The 14,257-nt window shown below is 36.2% G+C and overlaps 1 protein-coding gene across 1 annotated transcript in view; it reads right to left on the reverse strand.

Moving 5' to 3' along the window:
- The window catches only part of LRP6 (LDL receptor related protein 6), a 171,342-nt gene that overhangs the window by 140,234 nt on the left and 16,851 nt on the right, over window positions 1–14,257 (reverse strand). The window contains exon 2 of the mRNA XM_006733076.3: window positions 7,789–8,182. Within this exon, the coding sequence (XP_006733139.2) occupies window positions 7,789–8,182 (394 nt within the window). The remainder of the gene's footprint in view (window positions 1–7,788; window positions 8,183–14,257) is intronic.

The raw sequence follows: 14,257 nt of genomic DNA on the forward strand, positions 1-14,257 counted from the left end.
TCCATACTAATATAAATAACAATATATAAATAAGTGCAAAGGACAAGACAGCTCTTCATTAAAGTAGAATTTAACTAAAAATACATGTGGGAGGAGCAATGGAACTAGAAAAATCACCATGTGGCAAACAACACAGCAATAACTGTTGCAGGCAAACACCATCAAAGAATGCTTAAATTAGTGGATAAAAGTATAATGAGAAACAAGATAAATGCATAACTTCCAATATTTATTGGAAGAAAAAAACAGTAAACACAGTTTAAAAAAAACTCTGGCAAACACTGTAAGTAAGTAATCAAATGTAACATCACCAGTATCCACATCATGTACACCCTGTTGATAATGATGTTCTGAGAAAAGCACATAACACTTCTGTGGTATTCTTGCCAAAAAAGTATAACCTTAATCAAATCATAAGAAAACATCAGACAAACCCAAAGTGGGAGACATCTACAAAATGACTGGCCAGTAATCTTCAAAAGGTCAAGGTTACATAGGCAAAAACTGCTAAAATGTCCCAGACAGGAAAGACGACAGAGATAACAACTAAATGCAATATGGGATCCTAGACCAGAAAAAGGACACTAGTAGGAAAATTGGAGAAATTTAAATATGGTATACAGATAAACATTATATTAACATTAATTTCTTGGTCTAGATAACTGTTCTATGGTTAAATAAAATGTTAATATTAACAGATGCTGGGTGAAAATTATACTATGTATAGTATACTTTAGAACTATGCACTTTTACATTATATTATATTATTATCTATTTTATATCTATCTATATTTCTATTTTATTATCTTATATATTATATACATATATACATATATAATATATATGTACTATTATATTATATATTATTACCTAATTTATATCTATATTATCTACCTTATTATTGTATTATCTTATATTAATTAATTATATAATATATATTATCTTAAAGAACTATGTACTATTTTTCTAACTTTTTTCTAAGTCTAAAATTATTGATACACTATTCTACTTTCATGTAAGCTGACATTTTCTCATCATAAGTCTTTTAAAAGAGGGGCACAAAGAACTTCTAGAAGAGCAAAATATAGTCACTGATATTAAAAATTCAATGGATTCATTAAGCTGCAAAATTAAGCACACCTGAGGAAACAATTAGTTATCTGGAAGACAAGTGAAAAAATAACCACATAGTAGCCAAGAGAGATAGAGAGACGATATGAAAGCAAGATTAAGAGGCATGGAGCACAAAATTAGACAGTCCATCATACATCAAACAGGAGTTCCAAGGGAATCTAAGGATGATGAAGGAAAAGTAAGAAATAATGCATAATTTGTTTCTAGAACTACTGGATAACAATAATGATTAGATTCTACAAACACGAATTCTAAGCAGGATAAATAAAAATAGAGCCACATCTAGACACAGGGTAGGAAATGCTGCAAAATATCAAAACCAGAAAACAACAACAAAGTATTTACAAAGCGACAATAATTAGGAAATACCAGACTTCTCACAGCAATAAGATAATCATAATACCCTCCAACAACTGAGTGAAAAGAACTATCACCCAGATTCTATCATCAACTAATTATCATCCAAGAATGAGGGTAAATTAAACACATTTTCAGATGAAGACCAAGAGTTTACTATTAAGCAACTTTTGCTGAAAGAAATATTCAAGAACATACTTTAAGCAGAAGGAAACTGAACCCAAATGGATTAAGTGGATGCAAAAAGCAATGGTAAAATAAGAAACTGATACAGTGAGTAAATCTAAAAACAAAGAATTTACAAAATCTTCCTTTAAATAAAGCTATCATGTTGCATTTTTAAAGTAATTCAATTTGCAAGACAAAACACATTGCTTCAGCAAGATACTTTTCATGAAGAAAAAAGCACCAAATGTGGAACTGGAAAATCTCAACTAAGAATCTGGCTGTCTCTTATTTTAGTCAAGGCCTTGGTTTTCTTCAGCCACAAAGTGAAGGCATTTAGCTATAAGATCCTCAAGATTCCCTCTCAGTTCTAGGGTTTAATCGGTAGAAAATAGGCTTCCCCAGTTTACCAAGACATTTTTCAAAACTGTTAAGTTGTTGAGAGTTTGGAGCAAGATCCTTCATACACAGAACCAGTGCTTTTAAAGCAAAGTCCAGTATGAAACTTTATATTTTAGGATAATTGGCTATCTGCTTCTATGCAAAAGCTATGGAAATTGATATAATCTCAGGGAAAGAATAAAGAAAATGATGTACTTTATTTAAACTGTTCCGTATTTCAAGAGCTAATGAAGAAGGAAGGAAAGGGTGGTCCAAGTGGTAGGAAAACCAAACAGTATAAAAATCAGGAAGTCTTAAGAGAAGAATTTCTAAAAGGAATACAGTATCAATATTAAACGTTGCAAAAAAATACTAAAGACAATCATTTTAGGGGCACCTGGTGGCTCAATCGGTTGAGCGTCTGCCTTCGGCTCAGGTCATGATCCCAGAGTCCTGGGATCAAGCCCCACGTTGGGCTCCCTGCTCAAGGGGAGTCTGCTTCTCCCTCTGCCTCTCCCGCTGGCTTGTGCGTGCACGCTCTCTCTCTAATAAATAAATAAAATCTTAAAAAAAAAAAAAAAGACAACCATTTTATTCCTATTTCACAAACTAGCGATCTGGCAAACTCCTCCTTCCAAAATCTTAAAGGCTCAATGGCACAAATACTTGGTGCCAGTCAAAACTAATTTAACTACAGTTCTAAAGAGCCAGTCACAGTGGAATACAGCAAGGGTACATAAGATCACCAAAATACAGAGAGCCAATACTCAATTAAAGGTATCCTATTCTTGAATCTCACAAAATTTCATTCTTCTTTCTGCTAAGGCTGAATTAAAAGGTCAGTGCTGCAAGCAAGGAAAGCTTTTATTTAAAAAGCAAAGCTATTAAGAGACAGGGCTAGGTAAAGTCATTAGTTATACTACAAATATTCCCTTTCAGTGTTCCTTCAATAAAAGTGGGCCTGGAGATATGGGACATAAAAAAACTTGACTACATAATTACAACTCAGTCTAAGACAGGGTAATAGATATCACTAGATATAAAGAACTAAAAATTGGATGAGGGTTAAGATGTTTTTTAAGTAAAGGGAAAAACCCTACACTAACATTTAAGAATATACATATATACACACACTTACTTATTCTTAAAAAATTGTTCGTTTGTTTGTTTTTCCATTTTCAAGGGCCTTGAATCATATCCCAGAGGCTGGTAAAGCCAAGCCACTAATCCAGACTTCCTGGATTAGTGGCTTTTCTAACACATTGCTCTTAAATTTGGGATAATCTCAAAAACCCCACCTCCAAACTATATTGAATCTATATAATCTGCCTGAAAGTAACTGGCTACAGTTCTCATTCTTCAAACAAAAAGAATCTTCTGACATTTTAAAGTATTTTCTAATTTACATCCAGTGGAATCAGCAAACTGGTTTTAGGGGTCAAAGAGCCATAAAAAGAGGTTGAGTATGATGACCTATACAATAAGGGCAGTAGAAACAAAATTTTAAGAATCTGTTCCGCAGAAACACATTCTAAGTGTAGCATACCTAAATTAGGGACTTGTATAATGTCCATAATGTGTTAACTGTAAAATAAAAATTTAAAAATCGATATTTAAATACCTCACTTTTTAAACTTAATTTCAAAACTAAAAGGCATCCTCATTTTAGAGATGAGAAAACTGAAGTCCAAAAGAATGAAGTGACTTGCTGGTAAATAAGAGAGCTAGATGTGACATAAAACAAGCTCTATTATCTTGAAAACTTGAGTTGAAAAAACTAAAAATCTTAAATATGTTTTAAATAAACAACTGTAATCAAAACCATACTGGGGTAGAATTCATGAGATAATGCTAAAATTTGTATTTGCTTAGAAAACACTTTCTCCTCTAACAAGGAAAACTAACAGGATTATGAAAGAAAGTATAAGGTCCAGTCACTCAAAAAATATTTATTGAACACCATTATGTGGTAGGAATGATTTTAGTCATCTGGAACACACCAGTGTAGAAAATACCTCTAAACATACTCAAGGTATGACAATTATATGTATATAATTGTTAGGGAAATTATACATTATTTTTTCCATTGAGTTAGTTCTGCAAGCATTTTTAAAGCAGAACTCTAGTGTTATAAATATTATTCTTAAAGATGATAAAAATGTATTTTAAAAATAAGTATCTTTCAAAGCTGTTCAGTATGAATTCACTTCAGACTGAATCACTAAAGTTTAACTTTTTTAAAAAATATCCAAAAGAATTTGGAATAGGAACAGATCCTTAACAAACAAAAACCCCTTAAAACTACTTTATTTGTACCTGAAACAGGGGCCCTCAACATCACTAAGAGTAGTACAGTAGCTGTGGAACAGACTAAGAAACTCCACAAGTACAGCAGCCAAATAGTCAGGAATTACCTTCTCACTATAAGGATACTGCTTCCTATAACTATGGTTATTCACTCCTGGAACAATTTCTATACACACGTTTTCCTGTTCCTTATTCTGAATTCTACACTGCCATCACTCACAAGAAAAAAAAATCTCAGACTAACAGAGGCCAAATTTAGGGAGGGAAATAAAAATCTTCCTTCAGTCTAAATGGACTGATTACACAAAGAACTCCATACATCCGAAAGCACACAGATGTCTGCACTAGTTCCCAGGGCTCAAACAATACCAGTCATTCAATGGCTTTCCTTTTACATAAGCTGATGTGAGAGAGTTCAGTCAGCTCTTCTGAACCTTATAACCCAGGATACTGGAACTCTGATAAAGCCTACATTTTTCTTCAGCACTGTTTTCATGTACTTTCTCTGGAAAGTAAACTTCATTTCTCCCCGCAAAAATAAATCTGGAAATCATCTCTTCTGTTTGATAAGTGATGTACTCAATCTAAAATTACTTTTCCAGTAAAACCACATAAATCTAAGATCAACACCGAAGACTGACAGAATATATTTTTAAATGCATGAGTTTAAAATATAATTTTACACTCCATCATGCTAAATACCAAAATGTATACCATTTGGCTGCATTCTATTTATTTTCAGTTGTGTAATTTTAAAAATAGCCATATGACACATAACTTTCCAAAAATTAAAAAAGATTTTAAGAAGGGGGGGAGAGGGAAAATTTACACACACATTCATACACATAAGCAACACAAACCACAAACATCAAAAATAATGAAAAAAATATTTCACTGTTTGACCAAAACTTAAGGCCTCAAGAAAAATAGTGTTCAATGATCATCCCTTAGAAGCTTAAATACTACTTTCTACCTTCAAAGCACACTTTTATTGATTCTTCCAGTAACATTCTTGATCAGCTGAGTCTCTGGCAGTTTCTCACCTTCAACACTAGGAAGTTTCATGGGTAAACTAAAGCCACAGAAACTCTAATGCACACTTTTATTGATTCTTCCAGTAATATTCTTGATCAGCTGAGTCTCTGGCAGTTTCTCACCTTCAATACTGAAAAGTTTCATGGGTAAACTAAAGCCACAGAAACTCTAATGCACACTTTTATTGATTCTTCCAGTAATATTCTTGATCAGCTGAGTCTCTGGCAGTTTCTCACCTTCAATACTGGGAAGTTTCATGGGTAAACTAAAGCCACAGAAACTCTAATGTATTTTTTAATAATATGGTAAACTTATTTCCTAAGACACTTATCAGACCTGACACCCAGAAATAAAGCTCATTAGTTTAGGGCACGAAATGAGAATGATTCATTTAATCATTAGATGATTAGATCCTGAACAGTCAAGAATTACCTATAAATTCAACTCCCTTGAATATGTACTATCATAAAAGCATTATCACTTGTAGAAATGATTTAGATGCTGCTCTGGAATTGTGGTAATCAAGCAATTTTATCCACCCATCCTCCTTAGGAGCTCTTGTGGCTCTTCCAACTCCCTTTAACACTCTTCCTCTCTCCACATACATACTATATAATACAAATAAACATGCTTTTGAAGAAGGAAAAGTTCTCTCATCCAAGTTTTCTGTCCTTAGACTGTAAATCCTTAAAGATATTCCCCCTCTCCCCAACAAGAGTACAAAAAGCAGAGCTCTGAACATACTATTTAAAAGACAGTTGGCTAAATTGCCATCATCGCCCTTACAGTTATAAGATTAAATTTGTCAAAAACAATTTTTTTAAGAAATATTTCTCTTGGGGCGCCTGGATGGCTCAGTCAGTTAAGCGTCTGCCTTCGGCTCAAGTCATGATCCCGGCGTCCTGTGATCGAGCCCCACACTCAGGGGGGAGCCTGCTTCTCCATCTCCCTCTGCCTGCCTGTCTGCCTACTTGTGATCTCTCTCTCTCTCTCTCTCTCTGTCAAATAAATAAATAAAATCTTTAAAAAAAAATATCTCTTTTCTCCAAAGTACTATTCCCTAATGACCACTGAAAGCACCAAAACCCCGTGTTCTATAAAGCAGTAACCTCACAAACATTTCAATACTCTCTGCGACTCAAACTTTGTTGGCAAAACACAGATTCCATTTCTCAAAAATATCCTGCAAGTTCTCAACAACCCAATTTTTCATCAGTACGGTTTACTGCATATCCAATATCTCTGACCTCCTTGGGACAGTCAACCCTTTTTCCTACCACAAGAGCCACTATATTTTCTGATGCTTTATTAAAAGACCATCTGACTTTACCAGATACTTCTTAATGCCCCTCTAAAAAATATATAATTTTTTATATATTATATAAATTATACATGTGGGTGTTCCAGAACTTCTCACCCTAAAGTTTCACTACACTGTTGCCCACATTATCTTTCATGGACAGACAAATCTTTTAATTTTCCTACAACATGGCATCTTCTTTAAACTTTGTCACCAAATAAGGCCTGATATCAAGACAAAGGAACACATAAACCTTTCTTTCATTTTTCCTCACGTTCTATTACATACTATTAATCCACTCCCTTCTATAAATGTGTTTTAAAGCATTCCAACATACTTGAAAGTCAAAGAAAACAAAGTGTTAAAATGGTTATTTGCAGGTTACTTATCTTTACATTTTAAACAATTATGAGTAACTCATTTCAGGTTAATGTTTAGTTATCTACCATGACAAACTCTGGCATAACAACATATTCAATAAACAAGTATCAAGGAATGGTATATAGCAGAAGTGAAGCATAGTAACATGACACAGTTCACATTTTCTAATGGGATTTACCCATAGCTTTAAGCTTCCCTTCTCATTAGAAAATAAACCTTTACAGCAAATATATGCTTAACTAACTAGAAATGAGTTCTTTAACAACTTAATTTTTATTTTTCATTCAATACTGACATATTAAATAATACTTCAGAGTTTAATAAAAAGATACTAGTATAACAAAACGATTGCATATACACTAACAGTTGTAAGATCCGTAAGATTTTTTTATGTTGTCTTGAGCTATCAAACACTTGTTAGGTCTTCATCCCTTCTTCTCTGCCTTCTAATTATCCTCTCATAATTATTTAATGCAGAAAACAAACCAAGAACTCTATGTCTGGCTATCCCATAAGTGATGTTAGAAACACAATTATTACAATATTTACAGAAACATCTTACTTTAAGACCACAACATAATTTCCCACGTTCAAGTCTACTTGACAAAGAAGCTCAAAGAATCCAAAATTTGGTTTTGATCTTTCTTTTCTCTTGGGGTTGGGGGGGCTGTCTATGCTAGCGGACAGAAAACAGATGCAATAGGCTTTGTACATTGCACAAAACTTACCCACTTGAAGGATCTAAGGCAATAGCTCTGGGTTGATCCAACTCTTGCCAAAATAAAACTTTTCGTAAAGATCCATCTAAATTAGAAACTTCAATCCGATTTGTTTCAGAATCTGTCCAGTATAATTTTTCTCCAAGCCAATCACATGCCAGCCCATCAGGGGACAATAATCCAGAGACAACAACATTCTGTACACTCTCAGTTTTGTTAAACTCTGTTCGTTTAATGGCTTCTTCGCTGACATCACTCCAGTATATCAAGCCATGACCAAACACAAAGTCCACCGCAGCTGCATCCTCCAAGCCTCCAACTACAATCGTAGCATTCTCTTTGCCATTTGTAGCATCAACCAATCGCAAGTCCCGTCTGTTTGCATAAAGCAACAAAGGGGCCGCTAGAACAAAAAAAGAAAAATATGTAAGTAAAAAGAAAGGAAATGTAATGGTTCCTATAAAATGAGTTTCAAATCAGCATTAGTGAACAAATACTATCAAAAATAAGAGTAAATGAATCTTCTATAGAAGACTGTCTTAAAGTCTTCACAAACAAAATACTATTTTTGCAGCATTTAAATACAAAAAGTTGCAAGAGCAAAGAAATAATTCTACTAGGACAGTCTTTTCTTATTAAAACAGTCTGTCACATAAAATTAAAAAGTTTGGCCATACCAAGAATTCACAAGGATATGGAGCCAGTGGAACACTCACACTCTACTCGGGGGGGAAGGTAAATGGTGCAGCCACTTTGGAAAAGAGTTTGACAGTTTCTTAAAAGGTTAAACATACATCCTGGCATATGATCCAGCCATTCCATGCCCAGGTATTTACTCAAGAGAAATAAAAGCATATGTCAATACAAAGACCTATACATAAATGTTCATAGCAGCTTATATGAAATAAGGCCAAACTGGGATCAACACAAATGTCATCAACAAACTAATGGATGAACAAACTGTGATATATCCATACAATACAAAGTAATGAACTATTTGTACATGTAACATGGACTCTCATATAACATGTGAATCTCTAAATAATGCAGAGTGAAAGAAGTCAGATCAAAAAAAGAAGTACAGATTGAATGACTCCATTTATATAAAATTGTAGAGAATTCAAATTATTGTGACAGCAAGCAGATCAGTGGTTGTCTGGAGGTGGACAAAGAGGGTAAAAAAGAACAGGGATTATACAGGAAGAGATTATAAAGAGGCATGAGGAAACTTGTGGGTAACAGGTATATTATGTCTATGAGGATGGTTCGTGAGAGGTATATATATCAAAACTTATTAAATACACTTTCCATATGCACATTTTATTGTATTATCAACTATATCTCAATAAACCTGTTAAATAAACAATCTGGCAGAGATAGTTCTTGACACAACTATTTTATTCCGTTTTACATTATTATCAGAATGACCTCTGAACAAGACCTAATATCAAAACTAAATATAAAGCCTATCCTAAAGAAGTAATATTAAACTTTGAGAAGGCTGAAGCTGTTAGGATTGAACTTGTATAAATTCTATGGTTTGGGGAGTTTTCAAGTATCTATTCCAAGTTCCTGACATTTACTTTTCTGACATCATTAGTAATTAAAGATCTAGAGTACAACTTTCCAAAAGAACTTTCTAGGATGATAGAAATACACTCTCCACTGGGCAATACAGTATCCACTGGCCACATGCTAGGGAGCACTTAAAATGTGGCTAGTGTGACTGAGAAATTAAATCTTTAATTTTATTTAACCTTAATTCATTTAAATTTAAATAGACAAGCGGTCATATAGAATAGCACAGATCTAAAGGCTGCGATGAAGAATACAAATGAGGGAAGGAAAAATAATGCCAGAGTTACGCAATAATGTACATAATCTTCTCTCACAATTACTTAACTAAAAGTCTAAAACTGTGTCATCCAAAGGCAATACCAAGTACCATTTAAAAGTAATCACTATCTCTTTTTTAAGAAATTAATTTCAGGGCGCCTGGGTGGCTCAGATGGTTGAGCGTCTGCCTTCGGCTCAGGTCATGATCCCAGGGTCCTGGGATCGAGTCCCGCATCGGGCTCTCTGCTCCTTGGGAGCCTGCTTCTCCCTCTGCCTCTCTCTCTCTGTCTCTCATGAATAAATAAATAAAATCTTTAAAAAAAAAAAGAAATTAATTTCAAAAAAATTAAGGTGCTCAAAAAAGTATAAAGAAAAAAAGTGATGTTCATCCAGTTTATGGATTATGGCTGCCAAGTGGTTGTCATCTAGAAGCATAACATTAATTTCTCTACTACCTAAGCTTAAATCCATCTGTCTTAGTCAAAAACAAACAGGTAGATAGCTTTTTAAAAAAGTGACTAAGAGCCCTGTCTGCTTATTCCGTATATCTAATACTGCTATTGGCAAATTAATAAATTTCCCTCACAGATTCACTTTTAACTAATTTCAAGGCTTCATTCATCACAACGATTTATCAGTACTCACAGTGTCTTATATTGAGCCCTTCATGCTATGAGCCAATTTTAAAAATCAGGAAAAAGGTCTCTATTAGTTAAGGGCACAATGCTAAGTACTACACAGGGCTAAGCAACTGCCTGAGAGCACTTACAATTTAAAATCCAAGAGTGATAATAATCTATTATTTATTGAGCACCTTTCTTTATGGCACTATCCTTGGAAAACTGTGTACCAAACCTGTATGTGGCATCAGGTATTAGCTACATCTGTTAAGTCTGTTTATGACTTTCAAGTCAAACATTAATATTTCTACTGAACATTTAGTCTACAAAATCCAAAGAACCTTTCTGATTATTTAAGACCTCAAAAGCCTTTAAGTACAAGGGGATAAAAAAAAGGGCTGGGATGGGGGGACGAGTTAACTTCTTTTAATTCAGCAGTACTACTTATAATTAAGATTTCTAAGGGACTATTCGTAGGGGTGCCTGGCTGGCTCAGTCAGTAGAGCATGTGACTCTTGAGCTCGGTGTTATGAGTTTGGAGCCCCATGTTGGGTGTGGAGATTACTTTAAAATCTTTTTTTAAAAAAATAAAGAAAGAACACTATGTAAACCTACCAACTATTAAAAGGAAATCCCAGGGTTCACCCTAACCACCTTTCTGATACTTGAATAACTTTCTACAATATTACAACCAATAGATATTGGTACCAATAGATATTCAGCAATATATTAAATGGGATATCTGAAAGGTATAATTTGATTTGTAATACTGTTTTAATCTATGAAAGAAATACACTGGATCCACACACACACACACCCCTAGTTATAGCATATATGCCATGCATTCCATTAACTTTCATTCCAAAGAGCTTACCTTCTAACTTCCAAATAGCCAGATAACCCAAATATCTGCCAACATATCCCTTCAGTGGAACCCGCATAGGTGCTTAGGAATCCTCATTTTCCTTTATTAACTTCCTACCAAACTTTCTCTAGTAGCCTTTCTAAACTTTTTCTGCTTTCCTGAAGACAAATTCCATGCTTTGAATCCTCCCATCTCGGATCATCTCCTAAAATAATCTCAGTGAGGCAGGGAGCAAGGTAAATGTCATTATCCCCAACATCTTAATTCAAACTTCTCAAAAATCTCTATATATCCCACCTATCCTCCTTTATCTTGTCCTCAGTCTCAAATGACAAGTTACCTTTTCTCCCTTTTATGGTTAAAGCAATACTTTGATTCAGTCTCCCTACTTCCTCTCTGCAACTTTGCTCTATGGATTATTCCCTATTTCTTGTACCTTCAATGGCTCCTGCCAAGTCCCTGCTATCAAAAAACTTTGTTCTATTAACACTAACCTTGCTACCACCGAGAGAATTATATTTCTCCTAACCACAAAATCTTACAATATTGAATACACTTCATACCACCATCTTAGTCTAACTTAGACTAACTTCCCATCTATCACTCAACTAAAACTGCTCTCTCCAAGTCTCCAGAAGCACACAAATCCAATGGTCTTTTCTCTGTCCTTATTTTTGACCTCTATGTAGCATTCAACAATGTTGACCATATCCCTACCTATGTAGAATTCTCCTTATACTACACTGTTATTCTTGGTTTTCTGGTCATGCTTCATCTGCCTTTTAGTTTCAAATCCTCCTCCCACTTCTCAAATATGGGTATCCCCAAGATTCTCTCTTGTTCCAGAAATGCAAAGTACAGAAGAGAACATTTGCAAGTTCACCTGGTCAACTCTATTCAGGTAATTTTCAAATCATCATCATCTCCAACCTAACCTTTAGTACTGCATCTATAACTTCTTGTTGGCCATCTCTTCCATCCATTAAATTAAATTCATAACCTCCCCCACAACCTGCCAAAAAAAATATCTTCAAGAGTCAATGGTACCATTTTCCTAATCTTACAGGTACACAGTGGATCCCTCTTTGACACCTCCCTTTTCCCCCAGTCTGCCAAATACTGTCTTGCTGACTCTTCTTTAGCATGTCCTTAAATCTGCCTCTTTTCCATTTTCAGAACCACTATCCTACTCTAGACCTTCATGACCTTATGCCTAACCTACCTTAATAGTAAGTGATCTCAACACTCTCCCATCCATTTTCCACTTCTAATACTTCTACTTTATCCAACTCAAACAGCTTTCTGATTTCCTTTGCCTAAAATAAAAAGCCTCAATACTTCAGGCCACCACCAGGTGACTTCTACCTAAGACTCTAACTTAATTTTATAGCCTCTGCATCATACAAACTGGTTTGGAACACACTGACTGTGAGCACATCATACTACATCACCACAGTGTATTCATTTTGCTGCCCACTCCATACTTCCCTCTCATTATCCCAACAAGCAAGTTCTTCAAGGCCAGATTCAAATCTTATCTATTCCATGAATCTTCCCAATTGCTTCAGCTTTCCTTCTGAAAAGGTGGAGCTCTTACAGTCTTTACCACTTTTTTGATATTAGCATTTTCAAAAATATATTTTCTACTTCAACTAGGATCTCTGCCCCTTGGGAACAGGAGCAATATAACTAAGTTTATCCCCAATATCTAGAAAGAGTTCACTGCCTTACAGAGATATGGTAAATCTACTAATATCTAAAAGGAATTCTCCAGAACCTGATCTAACAATATATTTGTCATAAACCCAAAAGGATTTTACATTAATTCTGGCCAAGTGTTCACAAATGCCCGTTACTTACCTATTGACTTGTTCAAAGTTTAGTCAAGCTTATCTCCTCCCCACAGACCCCTAAACTTTAGCTAGCTCTCAGCTTAAGCAAAACAACACAGAACATCCTCTCTTAAGGACTCATTCTGAGTATAAGGTGACCACAGGAAAAAAAAACATCTGTTAAACTACCGTGGTCATGTCATCTCCTAAATCCCAAAAGCTTATCCCACTCTCCCACAAAGATCCTGCTGGCACTTCAAGAGAAAAGTCTTTTTGTGTTTGATTTTGAGATACCAACATATCTTGTGGTCAGAGCATTCTACCTATTACAATAACCTTTTCGAATAATCTCCCTGACTGAGTAGGGATTTATTTTTGACATTTGTATGGTGACATGACTTGGATGAGGACTGGACTTCACACACACCATTCCCACCTTGATAATCCTATTTAAATTCCTCTCCTGTCCAGGGATTCAGGTATCTTTCCTTAAGTTCAACTCTTGAACCAGTGCTCCAGGCATCTAGTCTGTTGCAACATAGTACTCTGATACTTTCCGGCAAAGAAACTTTTTTCTTTGGCTCTTTGAGAATCACACCCTGACTCTTGAGTAGGAATATTGCCAGCTAGAGGGGGGAAAGATGGCAGAGGAGTAGGGGACCCTATTTCAAATGGTCCCCGGAATTGAGCTGGATATCTACCAGACCACTCTGAGCACCCACGAAACCAGCCTGAGATGTAAGAAGATCTGGATCTCTACAAACAGAATATCGCAGGCGGTTGGTTTTGAGGTACGAAGTGGAGAGCCGTGATTCTGCGGGCAGATATCGGAGGATAAACGGCAGCGGGAGGGTGCCTGGCCGTGGGGATCCTGCACCGCCAGTGAGTGACAGCCTCGCGCGCTGCGGACGGGGCACAGACTCGCAGACCGGTAGCGAAGGGAAAGAACTTTAGGGCAGCCCCCGGGGTGGAAAACCAGACCGGCGGGGTCACACGCACGCGAACCGCAGCCCCCTGGACAGAAACCCAGAGCGACGGTCGCGCGCACGCGAACTGCAGCCTCCAAGAGGGAAACCCGGTGAGCCGGGTCCCGCCGGTGAACTGCAACCCCTGGGGTGGAAACCCCGAGCTGCGGAGTCACGCACACGCGAACTGCAGTCCCTGGGACAGAACCCCAAGCTGCGGAGTCGCGCGCGCGAACTGGGAGCGGCTGGCGGTTTTAGAAGCACAAAGGGCAGAGACGTGCCCCGACCTGGAGGCAGGACTGGGAGCGCTGCGGAGGGGCGCACAACCCAGGACGCTGCAGTTTATAGCAGCACGGACAG

The sequence above is a fragment of the Leptonychotes weddellii genome, chromosome 5 (assembly GCF_054177405.1).
Source record: "Leptonychotes weddellii isolate Sample4059 chromosome 5, ASM5417740v2, whole genome shotgun sequence".
In the NCBI taxonomy this organism is placed as follows: domain Eukaryota; kingdom Metazoa; phylum Chordata; class Mammalia; order Carnivora; family Phocidae; genus Leptonychotes; species Leptonychotes weddellii.